The sequence below is a fragment of the Monodon monoceros genome, unplaced genomic scaffold (genome assembly GCF_005190385.1).
Source record: "Monodon monoceros isolate NGI ecotype Baffin Bay Population unplaced genomic scaffold, NGI_Narwhal_1 Super_Scaffold_9, whole genome shotgun sequence".
Classification (NCBI taxonomy): Eukaryota; Metazoa; Chordata; class Mammalia; order Artiodactyla; family Monodontidae; genus Monodon; species Monodon monoceros.
Window position 1 is genome coordinate 36799700 of NW_021703786.1, and position 20684 is coordinate 36820383.

At 48.7% G+C, this 20684-nt stretch overlaps 1 protein-coding gene across 3 annotated transcripts in view; it reads left to right on the top strand.

The window, feature by feature from the left end:
- PRKCA (protein kinase C alpha) overlaps window positions 1-20684 on the top strand; it is a 371195-nt gene that overhangs the window by 220372 nt on the left and 130139 nt on the right. Inside the window, exon 1 of one of the 3 annotated variants that reach the window (XM_029212922.1) lies at window positions 12984-15517. The exons of the other annotated variants lie outside the window; for them this stretch is intronic. Within the exon in view, the coding sequence (XP_029068755.1) occupies window positions 15428-15517 (90 nt within the window). The 5' untranslated portion in view covers window positions 12984-15427. Of the gene's footprint in view, window positions 1-12983; window positions 15518-20684 lie in introns of those variants that run through there. 3 annotated transcript variants of the gene reach the window in all.

Genomic DNA, 20684 nt, shown 5'->3' on the forward strand with positions numbered 1-20684 from the left:
TGCCTCGGCAAGTTACTGAACCTCTGAGCCTCTGAGTCTGTAAATGGGAGTGACAATAATCTCTCCCTCTGAGTGTTTTCGTGAGGATTAAAATGAAATTTTAACGTGCAGAGCACTTAGAACCTTGTCTGGCACATAGAAAGCACGCAGTAAACATGGACTGTTACCACCTTATATATGGTTGTGAGTGTGAAATGAAGTAACGCTTGAGGACAGTGTCTGGCTAGAGTCAACAAGCCCTCTGCGTTAGGGTTAGTTACCATTAGTCCACAGAGTTAGACCCACCTCATCATCCGATAACTGGAGGAGAAGCAAAGTAATTATAGTGGTTCCAGATGGTGGCTTGCAAGACGCTCACAACATAGAAAATCAGTTACAACCCAGTGTTAACATCAGGATACCAGTTTTATGTGCACCGTTGTTGTGCCTAAATAAAGGATATATGCATCAGAAGATGAACCAGAATTCATTTCCCGGTTACAGTACCAGCTTCTATGGTGATTGACAAGGCACGAAGCAGCTTGGATTCTGGCCTTATGAAATTAATTTAGAGCATGAGAGAGACTTAACCCCCTCCTTATAGATATCATCATGATCAAGGAAGAGCTTGAATCATTCCGGACCAGTCTGTAATTTGAAATAAATGCCTTTTGAAGCGCCAAAGCCCATGGCTCTTTACTTCGGCATGTAATTTGCTTCCTATTGATTTTTGCAAGGTGCTTGAGGACTTTTTTCATGCTGAAATTTCATTTCTGCTGTTCACAGGACAAGAGAAATGTGATATCCATGAACAACTTGACCAGGCTTGAAATCTCATTTTGTTTGACTGCTGAGCTCGCGTGTATAAATGAGCAGATTCGGGCTTCAAGACGGAAGGCAGGAGGGCGACGCTTGGCTCCTGGGCCTGGAGCCCCCTTACGAAGGCTGTAGGGGGGCTTCGTGGGCTCTCATTTCTCCCTTCTCAAACCCAGGAGTTGTTCCTCTGTAGAAGAGCAGTGCTCTTCTGATCTTAACAGTCTGTGGTCAGAGGATTTAAAAGGTGGTGAAGTAAACAGACCCCTGGGTCCAGAGCACTTGGCCGTCAGAGCCCCAGAGACGGGGATTACTTCTGCGTCCCTCAGAGCAGTCCTCGGGGCCTTTGTTTCTGCTTCTGAGCTGCCCTCCTGGTTTTGGCCTCAGAAGTGAAGCTCCTTTTCCAGAGGAGAGTAAAAGCAGGACCTGGCCTGGGCAGGGGGCTCTCTGGGCAGCGGGGGTGGGTGCCTCATCGCACCCAGATGCCGGCATCTCCCTCGCTTACCCCACCCTCAGCCTCCGTCTGCAGGAGCTGGGGCTGCCCATCCTGGGTCTGCTTCGGACCGGAGCCCGGCGGGCCTGCAGCTCCAGCCCCCCTTCAGCTTTGAGTTCTGTTCTGTTTCTCACCCACAGAGATGTTTATTTTATAGGGGCGTAGACTGTATCTTTTCAAATTGCCTTTTTTCCCCCTGTATTTCTTTTCATGTGTGTCCATGTATTTGGAGCTGAAGGAGGAGGGGTCGCGGGTGAGATGCAGGTGGCAGGGGGTGGGGGCTGCTCCTGGCGGGTCCCCTGGTGCCGCGTGAGTCATCATTCTTGATCCTGAGAGCTCACTGCTTAGCCCGCTGTCCCACCGCCCCTCGCGAGCTGCCAGCTCCCTCCAACCCCTGGTCCGAGGTGTCGCCCAGCCCCGAATGCAGGACTGGCATCCTGTGCCCCCCAGCCCGGCTAGCTCTTCCTTTAACCTTTCCCCTCCATTTCCCTTTGTTACCTGGGAAATGCCAGGCTCCAAAACTGCTTTTCTTTGCATCTGTGACGGAGGAAGGGACTGAATTTTTTAAAAAGTAAAAAACAGTCCAACGTTCACCATCTCCCTTTGGTATTTGCTGTTCATCTTACCCCAGAGTCAGGGTACCCCGCCCCCCAGGTCAGCACTCCTGGAAGCCTCCCCACCTCTGCTAGGTGGAGCCCTACGGGCCAGCTGGGGCTCCCACCTGCCAGGTCCACGTCCAGTGGGGTGTCAAGTCCTTGGAGAAGGACAGAGTGGAAGAGGAATTTAGCATGGAGGGGTCTATGTCTGTTTATCCTCTCAAAATGATGACGATCCAGGAAACGCATCTCCTGGGTAGGGTGGACCCAGCCAGCCGTTCAGCCACCTGGTCGACGGAACAAAACGTCCGTGAGGCCACACACACGTGGGGTTGGTTTGGTTTGCACAGACTGTCTCTTCCTCCGAGTGGTGTATAACTATGAGGAAGAAAATGCATGAGATTGATTTCCTTCTACAGAAGTGGCCCCGTCTGTGAGTCACCAGGTTCCAGGCCTTGTACATCTTTTATTTTAAATCCGCCCCCCCCCCTCTACATCCGAGGGGGTTGGCTCATGTGCTCGTCCAGATCTGTGAGAGTCTCCTAACTGGGCCCAGTCTCCCCCGGTCCCTGGGGAGTCATGCCAACAGTTCAGGGGGTGACCTGATTGAGTTTGCATGTTTAAGGGGCCAGCTTACTTGCTTGGTAGGCAGAGGGGTGAAGGGGAAGCAAGGAGAAATCACATGCTGTTGATTCCTAGTTGAGGTAGGAAGGAGGGTCGGGTTTCCCCCCTTCCTTTGGCGAGTCCCTTCGTACCTGCCCATCACCGCCCAGTGCAGGTCACTCTCTTTATGTGGATCTCCGTCCTCTAAGCTGGAGTTCCTTGGTCACACTGGGGAGGCCAGCATCTCTCGGTCCCTCACCCAGTGGGCACTCAGTAAATAGGTTAAAGGAAGAGAGGGAAAGTGCATTTACAAAGCTGAGAAGTCAGGTCTCTTACCGTGTAGTTGGGTTTCTCAAGTTCATCTTAGAAACTCTGATGTGACTTCTGCGCTGTAACCTCCTGTGGCTTTGACGAAGGTTCTCTCCTTGGCCAACGTTTGGTCATCCGCTGAGCTCTCTCCTCAGCGAGGCCCTGACTCGTGGGCTCCGGCTTCGTCTCTGCATTGTCAGGTCTTAGCAAGAATCCTGCTGAGTCAACTTAGCTGGAAGCGCCCCCCCCCCCCCCGCCAGGAATCTGATCCCCTCGAGGCCTGATGGAGGCCATCATCCCCCACCACCCCTGGTGACGTCTGGTCCCCCTGCCCCACCTTCAGCAAGAATCCTGTTAGGTTGGTTTAGCCAGAATCCCCTCCTCTCATCCTTGATGTTTTTTCCTGGTCATTTTCCATCCACTGACCCCCACCTGCTCCTAGGCTGTAAGGTCCCCCTTTGCCTTGTTGTCCAGAGTTGAGCCCAGTCTCCCCCCCCCCCCGCCCCGCCCGCACCTACTTCGATAGCCCCCGGGAACAGTCTGCCGTACCAGCCGTACCAGTTCAGCAGCATCATGAATAACTCTAAGCTTATACCTGAAGTAAAGTCAGTTCCTAGTCGGGTGCCCAGGGTCTGTTCTTAAAAGCTAACATTTCCATTCCCTTAATGGGCGAGTGAGCAAGGACTCCTGCAGCCTCAGATTCTTGAGGAGTCTGTCTGCACCGGCCTGCTGGCGTCCCTGCGTTCCGCTCAGATCTCCAGCCCCGGGCCGTGCTGCGCTCTGAAGCCGGCAGGGTTTGGCCCTGGGTCGGGGAGGGACCAGACGGGGTGGGAAGAGGCTTACCCTCCTGGCTTTCCCGGTGGGCCTCCGTGCCCCTGCCGCCCAGCGGGAGACCACAGGGCAGTGTTCGGGCTCGGACCCCCAGCGCCCCCTGCGTTCTCGGCCCTTCAGAGAGCTAAGAACAGGCACGTCAGCTTCTGCAGAGCCAAGTATAAGAGGCCACCCACTTACACATATATAAGCCTTTATGATATTCAAGCCCATGCATTTCGTATAAAGTGCAGTTTCAGCGTGCAGCTCGGTGGGTTTTCACCCCTGAACCCGCCCGTGTAACCTGCACCCAGGACACCCCAGCACCCGGCACCCCCCCCCTCCGCCCTCTGCCCCCCCGGGAAGGTGACGGCTCTCCTCACCTGACGGCCTGGATTAGCTTTGCCTGTGTTTGCACTTGATACCAATGGACTCATACGGTGTGTAGGAGGACGGACGGCTCAGATGAAATCGGGGGGGGGGGGGTTTAAGGATTCTTTTCTCTAATCCTCAATTTGTCACGTGTTCCTAGAAATAATAGAAGTGAGTGGAAAGTCCGTCTCATTAGAGGATTGAACATGCTTGGTACACAGCCACCCGTTAGAACTCACAGAATTTAGTGACGATAATGACTGTGCTGCTTGCAGGTTGTTTTATTAGTCCTTTACTGCCTCGTTTATTCTATCACCAGAGAAGGAGTACTTCTTTGAAATAAACTGTCTAGATCGGCGGCCGGGGCACTTCCTCCGCAAAGGGCCAGACCATAAACATTCTCGGCTCCGTGGGCCAGGTGGTCAGAAGCGGCCACAGACAAGGCTCACGCGTGTGGCTCTTCTCCAAGCAGCGTGATTTATGGGCCCTCAAGTGTGAAGTTCACGTGATGTTCGCTTGTCGCAAAACATCACCCCACCTTTTCCTTAACCGTATTTGAGAGGGGATCGCTCTAAAACTTTTAAACGTTTCTCTGCCTTCTCGGAGCAAGCTGATGACGTCTTCTTAGTCAGCTTGGGCGACGTGGTGCAGAAACCAGGCCCGTCTTCTTACCGTGTCTCCCTGGATGAGTTACTTCTCTGGTGTGTCTCCTCTTCTGTGGCGTGGGGACAGTAGTCAGGGAGGACATCCAGCTGGTCACACCGGCCGTGCCAGGTATTCAGGGGCAGAACCCAGGCCGACTGACCGTGGAGAACCAGCGCCCGGGTGGACCGGTTCATTCTTTGGATGTCGGCCTCGATGCTGCGTGCACCCTGCAGAGGTCTTCTGTGTACCTTCCCCAGCCTTTGCCTGGTAGATAGTCATTGCTCTTATTAAAACTAGAGTCAGAGGAGAGAGTCCCTGCCTGGGACCCCCAAGCTGGTCCCTTAAGAACGAGAGCTTTGTGGAATGTGCAGGTTAAGTACATAGACTTTGGGGCAAGACAGCGTGATGGAGTCCCAGCTCTGCCACCTAGAAGACGTGTGTCTCGGGCTGTGTCACTCACCTCTCTGTTCCTTGGTTTCCTCATCTGTAAAATGGGGGAAAATAGAATCTACCGCACAGCGCTGCTTTGAGGATTAAATGAGTGAATGCGTGTTAGAACATTTCAAACAGTCCAGGCACAGAGGGAGCTATCATTATGTGTGTGTTTGCTGTCATTATTTTTTGTTTTCAAGTAGTGAATACATTATTGCTGGGCTCTGATGCCTGGTAAAGATAACCGAGGTTCCCAGATGTATGACTGCTGGATAAGTTACATATTAGGTGACAGATTAAGTGACAGATTGGGGAATATCTCATGAACATTGCTTTATGATTTGATGATTTCTTATCCTATCTCACTGTTTTATTTATTTATTTATTTATAATTTTATTGGAATGTCGTTGATTTACAATGTTGTGTTAGTTTCAGGTGTACAGCAAAGTGAATCACTTATACATATATATATATACATATATACCTATTCATTCTTTTTCAGGTTCTTTTCCCATATAGTTTATTACAGGGTACTGAGTAGAGTTCCTTGTGCTCTACAGTAGGGCCTTGTTGGTTATTTTATATCTAGTAGTGTGTGTATGTTAATCCCAAACTCTTAATTTATCCCCCCCGGCCACGTTTCCCCTTTGGTAACCATAAGTTTGTTTTTGAAATCTGTGAGTGTGTTTCTGTTTTGTAAATGAGTTCATTTATATCATTTTTTAAAATTAGGTTCCACATGTGAGTGACATTGTTTTATTTTTAGTAGCTCCAGGCATCTAATCCTGAACTGAGGATTTTCTGTTTGGGGACACTTCATAAACATACCAAAATGCAAGGGTTAAGAATGGGTGATGAAGTTTTAAGTACTGTGCAAAATGAATGTATTCCTATGAGACTTGAAGTGGCATATCCCGAAGGAAGTCACAGTTAATGGTTAGTTTCCTTTGGGGAAACATTCTTAAAGAATTACAGTCCTGCTCTTGCATATCTTTGATGGAAATCAAACAGCTCCTGGGTTAATGTTTAGTTAAATGAGCCAAAAAAAAAAAAAAAAATCACTTTCTCTGGTTAGGAGCAGAGGAAAATTATTTTAATTGAGAGATATTTTTTTAAATGAGAAATAATTCTGTTAAGGTGGTAAGATTATGGGTGATGAATATTTTTCTTTTCTTCTTTTTTTTTTTTAAAGATGGATTTGCCTTTTGAAAAGGGAAGGGGAAAAAAGCCCAAAGCTATTATAGTCTCTCTCCAAAACAACTTATCTTTCTTGCAACACTAAGATTGCAGAGGTGTGTGTCCTAGACCCACAGCCTGAAGCCTCAAGAATATTCTAGAAAGCTGGTGATACATGTTCGAAGAGTGCTGGCATTTCACGCTGTTAATTCCTCTGGTTGATCTTGGTTTGAGCTCAAAGCCGAAGTCTGCTGGGTGGGCAGAAGGGGAGAAAACATCACGTTTGGGCACAAGTTCCATGTCCCTCAACTCCCGTCTCCTCCCCTCTGCATCTTCCTGTCCCCACTTGGTTCTGGCTTGGCGTCAAGCAGATCTGCGAGGTGAACTGGTGATCGGTTTCCTAGGATGACTGTAACAAATTACCGCAAACCGGGTAGCTTAAAAAAGAACAGAAATTCATTCTCTTACGGTTCTGGAGGCCAGAGTCCAGAATCAAGGTGTCAGCAGGGCCAGGCTCCCTGCAGAGGCTCTGGGGGGCATCCTTCCTTCCCCCCTGTAACTCTTGGTGTTTCGATGCTTGTAGAGCATCACTCCAGTCTCTGCCTCTGTCCTCACAAGACCTTGTCTCCTGCGTCTCTGTCAGATCTTCCTCTTCTTTCTGAGAACGCCCGTCATTAGATTTAGGGCCACCGAGAGATCCTTAATGACGTCTGCAAAGACCTTCTTTCCAAAGAAGGTCACGGTCCTGGATGCTGGAGGTGAGGATTCAGACTGATCTTTGAAAAAGTTTGAGAGCCAGTTTCCCCGTTCACCAGCCTTGAGGGCTTAACGTCTCCCAGCCTTGGCTCTTTCCTCGTGGAAATTGGAGGTGGTGGTATTTACCCCGCTGGGTCCCAAGCAGCACATGGGAGCGTGTGCACAGGGGGCACAGCACGGAACTTACAGCAGGAGCTCAGCGAATGTGCTGGAATCTGGACTCGGGCTCTCCTTGACCTCATGAGCTTTCTTGTCCTCAAGGGGATTATGTTTGACACCTAACCTGTTGGGTGAATCCAGACAAGTGGGGGAGTCTACCTCTCAAGATGACGCGGGTTGTTAAGATTCAGTGAATTAACGCACAGTTTACACCGGTACCTGGCCCTGTACTTGTGGCTTGCTGCTGTGGCACCGTGACCCTGTTGATCTGAATGGGCAGAGGAGGCTTCCAGGAGCCCCTGGAGATCAACCCTAAACCCACCGCAGGGTCCACAGTGCAACTGGCTCCCACTGGCCTGTCCTAGCTCTGGGGTTCCTTTAGCCCAGGACTCAGTATCTACTTGGCCTCCAAAAATGCTTTTGGTTTAAAAAAATTTTTTCTTCACTCCAGGTGTTCAGGTAATGAGCCAGGATTAGCATCACTTCCCCGATCACATCTTTAGCTGATGCGATGAGAGGTGAGTCCCAGCAGCGTTCCCTGCAGAAGACACAGGGCATGCGGAATTCGTCGTCCCTTGTATCAGAAAAATGGGCTCCTCTGCCCTTTCAACCCTGGACCAGTAACTGGTCCCTTTAGGACTTAGCTTAAAAGAAGCCCATCCCCCTTTGCGGCCTGAGGTTGTGCCCTTCCTGGAGATCGTTGCTGCTGTGCGATGCTGATGTCAGGATACGGCTTTCAGCTTGAAGGGATCTTTACTAGGTTCCTCTTGGGGCTCGCTCCCCAGTGACTCGGTGTTCTGGTGACAGTTAACGCTCATCAGTTGGCGCCTAGTGCCCACAGCGCCATGACATGTGAAGGAGACCCTGTCCCTGCCTGCCGTCGTGGGCCTGGAGCCCTCGGAACCCCAGGTGGACACGCAGTCACGGCTGAGGGTGTGGACACAGCAGAGGTGATGGCGAAGGGCCTTTTTAGCCTCACCGCCGCCGCGCCGTTCAGACGTTGCCATTGCGAACGGTCTCTGCAGGTCTGCTCAGCAGTTAGGGTCCACTCAGAAACCCGCAGATTTCCATCCTCCTGGGATAGGAAAGGAGCGAAATCCTGGACTGGAATCGTGGAAGTTGAACGTGACAGGACATTTCCTTAGTGTCACTGCGGCCGCATCTCTCCCCGCATTCCCAGTCCTGTGGGAGTGTCTGTCTCAGGGAATTTTCTTGTGTCAAATGTTATGTTCTTGCCCCTCCTCCCTTTTCCTTCCTCCTTCCTCCTTCCTCCCAAGGTGATCACTGTTCTGAGGTGGATGTGCATCATTGTCACATTCTCAACACGTGTATAAATGTCTGTCTAGCTAATTATCTAACGTCATTGTGTGTCTTAAATGTTGCATCTGTTGTTTTACAGGATACACCGTTTTTTTATAACATGTATTCTCTTTGCTCCAAAGTTTCAGATTTGAGGTTCATCCCCATTGTTTCGCAGAGATCTAGTCCCTTCGCTTCCCTTGTTACATAGCGGCAACAATTTATCTGTTGCCCTGCTGGGATTCAGCTGGGTTGCTTCTGCCTTCCTGCTCTTGCATTTTTTAATTTACTTACTTAATTAATTTGGCTGTGCCGGGTCTTAGTTGCAGCATGCGGGACCTAGTTCCCGGACCAGGGATCAAACCCGGGCCCCCCTGCATTGAGAGCGTGGAGTCTTAACCACTGGGCCACCAGGGAAGTCCCCTTTTCTGCGCTTTTTAACAGAGCTGCAGTGTGCACTCTTCCGCTCAGCTTGCACACACGTGTGAGAATTCCCCAGGTCTGGGTACACCTAGAGGGGAACTGCTGGTCCAAAGGTGGACTTGTCTTGTACTGGGTTTGGCAACTTGCTTTCCAAAATGCCTGAACCAGTTTGCCTTTCTCCAGCGGTGTCGGAGGGTTCTGTTGCCTCAGGTCCCTACCAGTGAGTGCTTTTATCAGATTGAACAGTTTCAACCTGACAGGTGTGAAGCGGCAGGCATTTGCCTCTCTGTGATTGCTGGAAAGGTTAAATACTTTTCCATATATTTGTTGTATGAAGTATAATATCCTTGGCATACTTTTTTTCTGTGACTCTTAGGGACGTGGGAGAGAGGTGGCTCTTTTCTCATTGATTGTTAGAAACTCTACATATCTTAGATACTCATTTCTTGTTACGAGTCACAAGTATCTTCTCCTGGTCTGTGACCTTTTAGCTAAAATATTTTTACGAAAGAAAAAGAAGAAAAGGGCAATAACCGCTTTAAGAGAAGCATCTGTAAAAGGGTCTGTTCATTCTGCTTCTGAGACTACAGTTGACCCTTGAACAACACAAGTTTGACCTGTGTGCGTCCGCTTAAACGCAAATATTTTTCAACAGCAAATGCTACAGTACATACTGCACGATCCATGGCTGGTTAAATCCTCGAGTACGGGGGAGCCGGGGATAAGGGCTGACTGTAAGTTACACGTGGATTTTTGGTGCCCCAAACGCCCTGCGTTGGCCAAGGTCACCTGTGGTTTGTGATGTGCTAATAAGCTAATGGATCGTGGCAGTTCTTCTTTGTTGAGATGGTATCAGGATAGGGCTTTCACCATGTTTTTTTCTTCCTGAGTCTCTGTTTTGCCTCCTTAAAGCATCACCTTTAGGAGCATGCATTTGTTCCTGGTGGGTCTCCAGGCTCCCTTGTTTGAGGCTTCAGTGATGAGTTGCTCTGCCACCACCCTTGCCCAGGAGATCACCACCTCCCACTTGCAGGTCAGAGTGTCCTGTGACCTCTGAAAGGGTTAGACTAGCCTGCTAACACCCACCAGCATGTGGTGATTAGCTGCCATTCTCCCAAAGTGGAGAGACGTTCTTCCTAATACAGAAGCAATTTGTGTTCATCACAAACCCCACCGAAAGCATAGTTCTACCCACCAGGGGACAGCTACTGCAGAGTCACACGTGTGTGACCGTGTGCCATGTAACAGCAGGAGCGATTGTAAAGTACAGATTGTTTCAGGTTGTTCCCTTTTCACTTAATAAATATCTTGGAAATCTCCTTCCTGGCTAATGGATATAGTCCTACAGTGTCAGCTCTAATGGCCGCATAGGTTTCCTTTGTATCTTGAAGATCTGGAAAGATTCCTTATTATTAGATACATTGGTGCTTTCCTTTTTTTTTTTTTAAAGCAGGCTTGACGTAAACATGGATATTTGTGAATATCTTTAACTACTTCCTTGTGGGGGTGGGGAATCCAAGCCTGGAATTACTGGATCAAAGCCCTGCTCACTTCTCAGACTTCCGAGTACAGCCCCAAATTATTCCCGTGCCAGGCGCGTCCTGTGAATCGGGAACAGGGAGGTGGCTGAGGTCCTGGGTCTCGGGTCATCCTCTGGGTGCAGAGGCAGCCAACCCCAGACACAGGGGGGCTGCCCCCAGGGCAGGAGGCCGGTCTTCAGTTAAGGGAGGTGGGCAGGGCAGAGGCTCCCTTGGGCTGGTCCATGTAGCTCCCCTCACCACACATGGTCTTCTGCCTAAACCACGTACAGCGCTGACCATGACGAAAGGTGCAGCCCCACCTGTGCTTGACGTGAGTTGCATGTCAAGCACACGCGACTCCTGTCCGTCCAGATAATAAGATACCAGCCTCACCTGCCTCACAGACGTCAGATTCAAGCCACTGGGTGGATGGAAAAGTGGTTTGCGGATGGTCAGGTTCTGTTACAAATGTTGTATAAACAGCATCACTGATGCTGTGCTCGGGTGTGCAGCCCCCAGAGGACACTAAAGAGGATGGTGGTCCAGGAATGAGAGTCTCCCGACAAACAGGGGTGTGGGCAGCCGTGAGGCCCACCGTGGTGTTTAGGTCCATCCTCTGCCGAGCGCAGCGGGGAGAGCACAGATCTGCTGTCACCCAGCCCAGGTTCAAATCCCTGCCTGGCCACGACCAGCTCTGCGATGTCGGCCAAGTGACCTAACCTGCCTGTGCTGAGTTCCTGCGTCTGTAAAATCTAGATGCTTCCAGAGTCCTTGTGAGAATCAGGGAATAAGGCCTATAAAGTGCTTACCCAGGTTCTGCTGCTCAATTTGTACAGGCTTTTGTTATAGGCTTTTATCATTCTCTTTTTTCATCTTGTTAATCCTTGTAGGGAGACTGTTAGAACAGAAAAAAAAAAATATTCCCTAGCAGTTTCAAAGCAGCCTAAAATCAAATTCTACTTTTAAGATTCAGTTTTCATTCATCATTCTGGAACTTTCTAAATAGCTCCTTCCTAGTAAAAAGTGCCCATTTTGGGGATTTAATTATGGGCCATGAGGACTTGCTTCCTCTAAGGTTTGAAGAAAGATCTGGTTTGTTCTACAGGAAAATGAGTAGAGGCTCCATCTTTTGGCAGCCTCACGGGGGCCCTGAGGGGCCTGTGTCCAGGGCTCCCTTCCAGGTTGGCTGGCACTGGGCCATGGCTGGTTCTCCAGGGAACAGGGTCTTTCTCTGTAACTCTGAGCATGTCGGCGAGAGAGCTGTCATCTCTGACAAACGTGTTTTGTTGTGTTTTTTTTTTTAATTGCCGCTGAAACATCAGTTGCCTTTTCTGAGTTTACCTTTGTGAACCCAGAGATCACAGAATGTCGTGGTTTGAGGGTGACTGGTCCTAGATTCGGGGGTTTTGTGGTCTAGCAAACAATTTTTTAATGGATGGGATGAGCATTAGAGTGGTCAACTTTTAATTTTTTTTTTAAAGTAAGGCTATTAGTAGAAGTTACTATCAGCTACACCACCATTTTGTCAAAGAAAGCTCTTTTAACACCACCTGCCTGCAAAGGAAAAAAAAAGGGGGGCGGTAAGGGGAGAAAGAGAAAAAGGACTTACGCTGAGAATATTTCTAAAGATTTTGCATCAGTTGGTTTCATGAAAAACTTTGCTCTTTTGTTATTTTTTCTCTTGTGCATCCAAGGAATCAAGAGATTGCATCCACACAGAGGAAAGGAGATCAAATGACTCGCTCAGGGTCAAGTAGCAAATCATTCTGGGGCAAGGCTGGACCACGGTCCTTCTGAAGCTCCCTTCAAGCCTTCTGGGCTGCTGGTCACTGAGCTATGTAAACTGCCTCTGGTCCTTAGATTCATGTGACGCATGAATTGTGATTTGTTTTGTAAATTGTTCATAACCAAAGAACACTATAAATCAAGAAGCATGTATTCAGGGCTTAAATGCCTGACCCTGAGGATTAGTCTGGGTGGATGCTAAGCAGCTGTATTAAAGAGATACCAGCTTCCAGTGGCTGAGCTGAGAGGAGAGCAGTCCTGAAGCTGGTGGGCAGCTCTCTCCTCGTGGTCACTCAGGCACCTGAGTTTCTGCCACCGTGATGCTCTGTCCGTGGGCTGGGATGCTTTCCTCGTTCGCATGGTTGAAGCTGGTTTGCATGGAAGTGGGGAGGGGAGGATGGGGCACTTAAGCGTGATGTCTTGAAGGCGAGACCCAGAGGAGTCAGCTCCAGCCTCAACCAGTAACACAGCTACGTTGGACTGCAGGGGAGGCCGGCAGAGGTCATCGCAGCTGAGCAGCCAGTGAAAACTTTGGGGGTGAAGTGGGGAGGGGTTTCCATCACTGGAAGAAGAGGAGGTTGGGTACTGGGGAGATCAAAGAGCAATCTTGGTTATAGACATGAAGATGTTTTTGGTCCTTATCCTTTCTCTCTTTAACAAAATGGGAAAAGAGTGTTCCTGCCGGGGCTTCCCTGGTGGCAGAGTGGTTAAGAATCCGCCTGCCGCGGCAGGGGACATGGGTTGGAGCCCTGGTCCAGGAAGATCCCACATGCTGCAGAGCAGTTAAGCCCGTGTGCCACAACTACTAAGCCTGTGCTCTAGGGCCCGCGTGCCACAACTACTGAGCCCGTGTGCTGCAGCTACTGAAGCCTGTGCGCCTAGAGCCCGTGCTACGCAACAAGAGAAGCCACTGCAATGAGAAGCCCGCGCACCGCAACGAAGAGTAGCGCCCGCTCGCTGCAAATCGAGAAAGCCTGCGCCCAGCAACAAAGACCCAACACAGCCAAAAATAAAAATAAGAAAAAGAAAGTTCCTGCCTCTTGAGCTCCTTCAGTTTTCAGCCCACCTTACTCAACACTCCCGTATGTTGGAAGGCAGATGCCCAGGAAGGCATGGTTGATGTGAGAGCTAGTCTGCCCCATCTCACTTAGTACCCCCAGAGGTCTGGTGTGAGGGAGGGTTGTATGTCTTTGCCCCTTTCCCCAAACACGAGTCACCTAATTAGAGTATTTCACAGGGAGATCCAAGTGCCCGAACCTGATGATGTCACCCGGTGTTAAAGGTGACGCCCGTCCTGGCAAGTGCTAGTAGGGTGGGGTGGTCTGAGGACTGCAGGCTTTAGACCTGTGTTTACCAGCACTCAGCTCCGGCTTGATGACGTGTGACAGAAGGGACAAAGCTGTAGATTTCTCTCCCAGATGGCTTCCTTAGTTTTAGTTTGGCAAGAAATTGCTGGAATCTATTTCTTCACGCCGATGGTCTGAGTGCCTTGAGCGAAGGGCAGAGCCAGGCGACCCCGGAAAGAGATGTTACTTAGCGTGTTGCCGCCCAGCACGCTCAGGGCAATCACAGGAAGAGGATGTTTGTCCATAACTTGTGTTTTCTTTTTCCTTTGGCACGTTTACAGTTAAGTTCCCCCAATCCAAAAGAACAGTCTCCTGGTTCCAGGGGAAAAGAATTAAATTAGAGATTAGACTGGAACCCTGCCCCTCTCCTCTGCAGAGAGCCTCGGACATCCTACACTCCCCTCAAAATCGCATCATCCTGAGCGGGGCCCTGGAATTGCTGGCGACTCGGGGACCCGCATTCCAAGATGAAGGACCAAGATGGAGACCCTTCTAAGCACACTTACTGCAGGAATTCACATCTGTATTAGTTTCCTGGGGCTCCCGTGACAAATGACCGCAGTGCAGTGGCTGAGATGTGTTCTCTCGAAGTTCCCGAGGCCAAACATCCAAAATCCAGCTGTTGGCAGAGTTGGGTCCTTTTATGACATCACTCTCTCCGGATGGTGGCCGGCCGTCCTTGGCGTTTCCTGATTTGTAGAGACGTCCCTCCAGGCTCTACCTCTGTCTTTATAAGGCTTTCTTCCCTATCCCTCTGCATCTCAAACCTCCCTCTCCCTTTTCTTATAAAGAGTTCAGTCGCTGGGTTTGAATTTAGCCCCTGCCCCCAAATTCTAGTTGCTCTTGAGATCCTCAACTTAATTACATCTGCAAAGACCCTATTTCCAAATAAGGCCTGTTTTTCACAGCTGGGAAATCAGAAGTGCCAGAAAGTGAGCTGGCTCATCTCGTATTAAAATACTCACCCCAGAGGCTTCCCTGGTGGCGCAGTGGTTGAGAGTCCGCCTGCCGATGCAGGGGACACGGGTTCGTGCCCCAGTCCGGGAAGATCCCACGTGCCGCGGAGCGGCTGGGCCCGTGAGCCGTGGCCGCTGAGCCTGCGCGTCCGGAGCCTGTGCTCCACAACGGGAGAGGCCACAGCGGTGAGAGGCCCGCGTACCGCAAAAAAAAAAAAAAAACAAAAACAAAAAACTCACCTCAAAGTGGAAACCACCCAAATGTCCATCAGCTGATGACTGGATAAATAAATGTCCTATATTCATACAGTGAATATTATTGGGCAGTAAAAAGAAGTGAAATCCTGATTCTTGCTACACTGTGGTGAATATATCATGCCAAGCAAAAGAAGTCGGACACAGAAGTTCACGTTTCATGATCCCATTTACGTGTAATATCCAGAATAGGTGGAGCTGTAGAGACAGAAAGTAGGTTATGGATGCCTCGGGCTGGGAGCAGTGGGGTGGCCACAGGGGAGTGGGCAGGAACTTCTTATGAGTTTGGGATTCTTTTTGAGGTGATGAAAATGTTCTAAAATTGATTGTGGTTGTGGTTACACAACTCTGTACTAAAAACCATTGAATTGTATACTTCAGATGGATTGTGCAGTATATGGATCATATCATATTTTAAAGAAAAGAAAAGGAATTAATGAACAGCCTTGCCCCCTCACCAGTCCCCACCGTAGTACCGAGCTGACATGACGGTGTACAAGCCTGTCGCAGGCGTGCTTTCAGGACACAGCCTTCGTGCTCCTGTTTCACTGCGGGGACCCGTCAGGGTTCATCCGTGAGTGGTTGATGCCAGTGAGGTGGCCTCACAGAAGCCGTGCTAATTGTCAAAGTCATTCACAATGACTGTGTTTCTTTTTCATCCATCTTCATGTCCCCAAGGGCTCTGAAGACTCCTCTCTGATGGCGTTTCTTGGGGGCCCTTTAAAGAGATCCTTTCTGGGAAGCAGGGAGCCACGGACTGGAGATGGACCCATGATTCTAAAGCTTCAGGTGGGCAAGGGCTCGAAGCAATGCATCGTGTGGGCCGGCTGCTGCCACCACCCTGTTCACACTCAGTCTCTGCCACAAGCCACGGTCGTGTGCTCTCAGCAGACGTAGTGGGGAAATGGAGCCCTTGCTTCTGATACTTTCCTCCCGCCACCCCACAAACCCCTAAAAATCCGTGCCCCGTTTCAGAGTTTCACCAGGAGTCTCTGGGTCATCTTTCCGTCCCCGTTGAACAGCTGTCTTTATGGCTGAGGTGCGAGAGCCCCCGACCGCCAGCCCTTGGTCACTCCTACGTGCAGCGAGTTTTCCATCAGTGGCTTTCTCACCACTGAAACAGTTCTTAGCTGACCAGCGTGTCCCCAGAGGCCATTCGAGTAAATGTGGGTTTTTCATAGACGGGATATTGGCAATGCAGTTTGATTGCCTTTTAAGAGGAGACTCCCTGAGCGTCTATCCAGGGACCAAATCGGTCACGTAACAGATGCCTAGCGCCGCTCTGGGTCCTGGATAGAGGCTAAGGTCATGGTACCCGTGTGTGGACACCTGCAGCAGGAGATGAAACAGCTGCACAGGGATGCAGCAGGAGCTGTGATGCCCTTGGCAGGGACCCAGAGTGAGGGAGATGTCCTTGTGAAGTGGAGGTGGTCAGAAAAGCTCCCGCCGCTGCGTCCCATCCTCCCTCCCCCTCTGTGGTCCAGGGACACTTGGGTGCTGCTCTCGGTCTCCAGGACCGCCTTGATTTGCCACATTACAAGTCACTCTGTTACACTGTCTCATGTAAGGGCGTTGGGGTGGAGGTGGTGGTAGGGGTTGCCATCCGCGTTAAAGTTCGCTGAGGACCAGGGTTCTCGGTGGGCTCGTCTCCTCAGCACTTAACACCATTCCTGGCAAATCGTAAGCACTCAACAAATATTGAGTCAAGAAGCGAAGGAATGTCAAAGCTGTAGAGTCTCCTGTAGGGAAGGAGAGAAGTGAAGGCCAGAGGAACAAGGAAATATTTCAGGCATCGAGCTAAATATCTAAGACAGATAAATAACAGACGTGAATCAACGTGGTGCACATGCTGAAATCAGAGGGCTGTGTGTTTCCCCATCTCACCACCAATTTGCTTTAATGGTGTTGATCAGACCCAGACCGTGCCTGATGGTCCATTGTCAGTGCTGGTAAACACAAACGCTAAGAGTTAGTTTTCTTGGTAGCACGTCTGGTCCCTTAGCCAACTTGGGTGCTTCCGTGTGGATGTGCCAGAGCCTTAGCTGCTGTTTGTGGGTGCCGCCTCCCATTAGCTGGTCACGGGCAGCCTGGTTTTCCTTGGGTGCTGTCGTCTGATCCTAAGGCCCAGGGGTTGTTTGGGATGCCCGTACGATCAACCAGGTTTCACTTACGGATTTACATTTAATTTCGTGCACATTGTCATTTTGATTGTACAGAAGTTAAAAGCAATATTTTAAACTGAAAAGATTCGTCATCAATTTGGACAGCTGTGTGGTTCCTAGTGTTCCTTCCATTGTTAGGATTTTGTGATCCCATAGCCAGAACGCAGCGTGGAGCTTTCCTTGCTAGGGCTCTCTGTGTTGTAGTTGGGAAGCCGCAAAAACGGCTTTTGAATGCAGCGACCGATAGAAATCTGGATGGTTTCTTCTGAACAGGACGCTGTCAGAAAGTTTGGGTGAGTTTGAAAGCTAAGATGGTCATAGGGGACCATCTTAAAGATAAAACTGTCAAAGACAAAAGCGTTTACCGAGTCAGAACCCTCTGCCTGGCTAACAAACGTGAGAGTTTCCGTGGTGCCCGTGATCGTCTCCGCATGGCGGCGCTGATTTCTGTCAGCTGCTCGTGGAGTGTCGTGAAGCACATCGGTCTAATTCTGAAGTTTGGGTGCTGTGCAAAATTTCCCTTTGGTGGTGGACTTCACTCTGGTTCCAAGCAAGCAGTAAGAATGATATGCATTTTTGCAATTCTAAATTCTGGAACACTGCACTGAGCAGAATTTTTCTTTCTTAAGGGTCCAGGTCTATGCTTAAATCGAAAGAAGTAACACCAGCTTCTTCATCAGCTTAATGTCCTGTAAAGTTTATATGCTGCACATAAAATATTTTTTATAGTTTCATAAACTTGACCTCTGGCATTTGTTGCTTCCCACATTCTATGCTGATAGAGTTCTGTTGCTGGAAAGAAATTTAAGGGTCTTCCAGGCCATTGGTTTCCAAAGTGACTCTTTAGGGGGGAAACAAACATTCCCCAGTCCCATTATGGACCTGATCAATCAGAATCTCATGGGGTGTGGCCCAGAATTCGTGTCCTTGAAAAGCTGTCCAGTAGAGTAGGAAGGAGGATGGAAGAGTTTCTCACTGAAACAAAATGGGCCAGTAGATCATTGCTTAAGCTGGTGATGGGTGCTCAGGATTCATTGTTCTCGCTACTCTGCACGTGTTTGAAATTTTCCACAGTGAAAAGATTTCTTAAAAGTTTCCCAGGTGGTCTGATAATCAGCCAGGCTTGGGAGGTGCAATCTGCTCCCCTCTCTAAACAGGTGAGAATCTATAGGTGAAGGTGCCACGTGGTTCGTTGGTGGCATCTAGAACTCACGTTTCTGCCTCATTGGCCTGAGCTCTTCATGCCAGATTGTCTGCTCAACTAATCGTTTTGCTGACCTTCTTGGAATTTAAAAAAGCATTAAGAAATCTGACTGGTAGGATTCAACTATTTTTTTTTTAAGCTCGGGGGAATTTTGCAAGATTTGTTTCTGCACACAGGTTCTTCTTTAAGATGCATTTACAGTCGTGCTGTGGGGCTGCAAGATAAACATGGGCTTTTCTTTTTCTTTTTTTCTGTTTTGAAGTCTTCAGGGATTGCATCTTTTTTTTTTAATTGAAGTATAGTTGATTTACAATGTAGTTAGTTCCAGGTGTACAGCAAAGTGATTGTGTGTGTGTGTGTTCGTGTTCTTTTTCAGATTCTTTTCCCTTATAGGTTATTACATAATATTGAGTATAGCTCCCTGTGCTGTTGGTTATCTATTTTATATATAGTAGTCTGTATATGTTAATCCGAAACTCCTAATTTATCCTGCCCCTTTCCCCTTTGGTAACCATAAATTTGTTTTCTATGTCTATGGGTCTATTTCTGTTTTGTATATAAGTTCATTTGAATCATTTTTTTTTAGATTCCACATAGAAGCGGTATCGTATGGTATTTGTCTCTCTCTGTCTCTGATGGACTTTTTGTGAATAGTGCTGCTGTGAACATTCCAGGTTTTGTGTACATAACGTGTTTTTGGTTTTCTCGGGTGTATACCTGGGAGTGAATTTCTGAGTCACGTGGTAACTGTGGTTCACTTTTTGATGTCCTGGCAGAGAGTTTTTTTGAAGCAGCTGCTCCATTTTACGGTCCCGTCAGCAGTGTATGAAGATGCCCGTGTCTCCTTGTTTTTGCCAGTGCTTATTATTGCGAATCTTCTTGATTCTGGTTACCCTAGTCGGTGTGAAAGTGGTATCTCACTGTGATTTTGATTTTCATGTCCCTAATGGTTGATGATTTTTTTTTTTTTTTTTTGTGGTACGCGGGCCTCTCACTGTTGTGGCCTCTCCCGTTGCGGAGCACAGGCGCCGGACGCGCAGGCTCAGCGGCCATGGCTCACGGGCCTAGCCGCTCTGCGGCATGTGGGATCTTCCCAGACCGGGGCACGAACCCGTGTCCCCTGCATCGGCGGGTGGACTCCAACCACTGCGCCACCAGGGAAGCCCATGGTTGATGATTTTGAACATCTTTTCATGTGTTCATTGGTCATGATATGACTCTTTTGGAGAAACGTCTGTTCAAATCCTTGGCCGGTGTTATACTTGGGTTATCTTTTCATTGTGGAGTTGTAAGAGTACTTGTTTTATTTTAAGCATGTCTCCATGTGAGTAGAAAAATGAATGGAAAAATAGTAAATATTTTAAACACCAAAGATGTATAAGAACAGTATTGCTTGACTTAAAATATTGTTCCATGTAACATAGTTTTAGGAATCGTTTTGGTGGCTGGGGAGATCTGATATTGATTGTATAAATACGTTAAATATAGCGCACATATAGCATCCTGAATCCTTTTACAGCCTGCCAGGGTAGGTGCTAAGTCTACTGAGGGGAATGCTGAGTTAGTGGGGCAGCAGATTTACTTTGAGAACATTTTGATATTTGTGAATTTTTCTTAAATTTGTTATATAAATTTGAGACTCATACATGCAATTGAGACTATTGCACCGATTCTGTTGGAGGTTTTTTGTTTTTAACTAAGTTGTATGAAAGCTGAAGAGGTTAAGTATCTTATTTGTGGTATTGTGAATTCTTCCAGGGGAAGCGAACCTTCTTTTCTTACAGACAGTTGCAGGAAGTTATTGTTTCTGTCTTTAAATTATCATAATTGGGTTTCTTCATCACAGGCTGGTAAAACTATGGAGTATGTATGAAGTCATGTTTATTCATTTGATATTACGACATTAAGTATACTAAACTTGATTATGTTAATTTCAGAAGAATAGAACATGCAGTGTAGAATTAGGCAAATATACACAAGTTGCAGTTGTGTGCCAGGATTGCTTATAGTTCCAGAGTAAAATCAAGTCTTATCCCCAAATCTAATTAGTGGCTGTTTGTTGGTGTATCTGACACACAGGTTTTCTCACCTCAGTAACAGGTGAAGTACAGCCTTGGCTCCTAGAGTTCTCAGCCAGTGTCCTGGAGCCTGTGCAGGCTCCTAGGGGTTGAGTCCAGGACAGCACAGCAGTGGTGGTCGGGGTCGAAAACTAGAGGTCAGATGCAGAGCAATCTACAGGAGAGAGCGTGCTATTTTGCAGATAGACAGAACTGGACCTCAGCTTTATCCTTTCATTAGTCAATGCTCCTTGATACTTTAAATCTGTCTCCAGGCTACTCGTTTCCTGGGGATGCTGTGGCACATTACCACAAACTGGTAGCTTAAAGCAACAGAAATGTGTCCTCGTAGGGTCCTGAGGCTAGAAGTCCAAGGTCAAGGTACTGGCAGGGCCGTGCTCCCTCCGAAGGCTCTCGCTCGCTTCTTCCAGCCTCTGGCGGCGCCAGCAGTTCTTGGCGTGTAGCTGGTGGCCTGTGGCTGCGTCACCCCAGTCTCTGCGTCACCCCAGTCTCTGCGTCACCCCAGTCTCTGC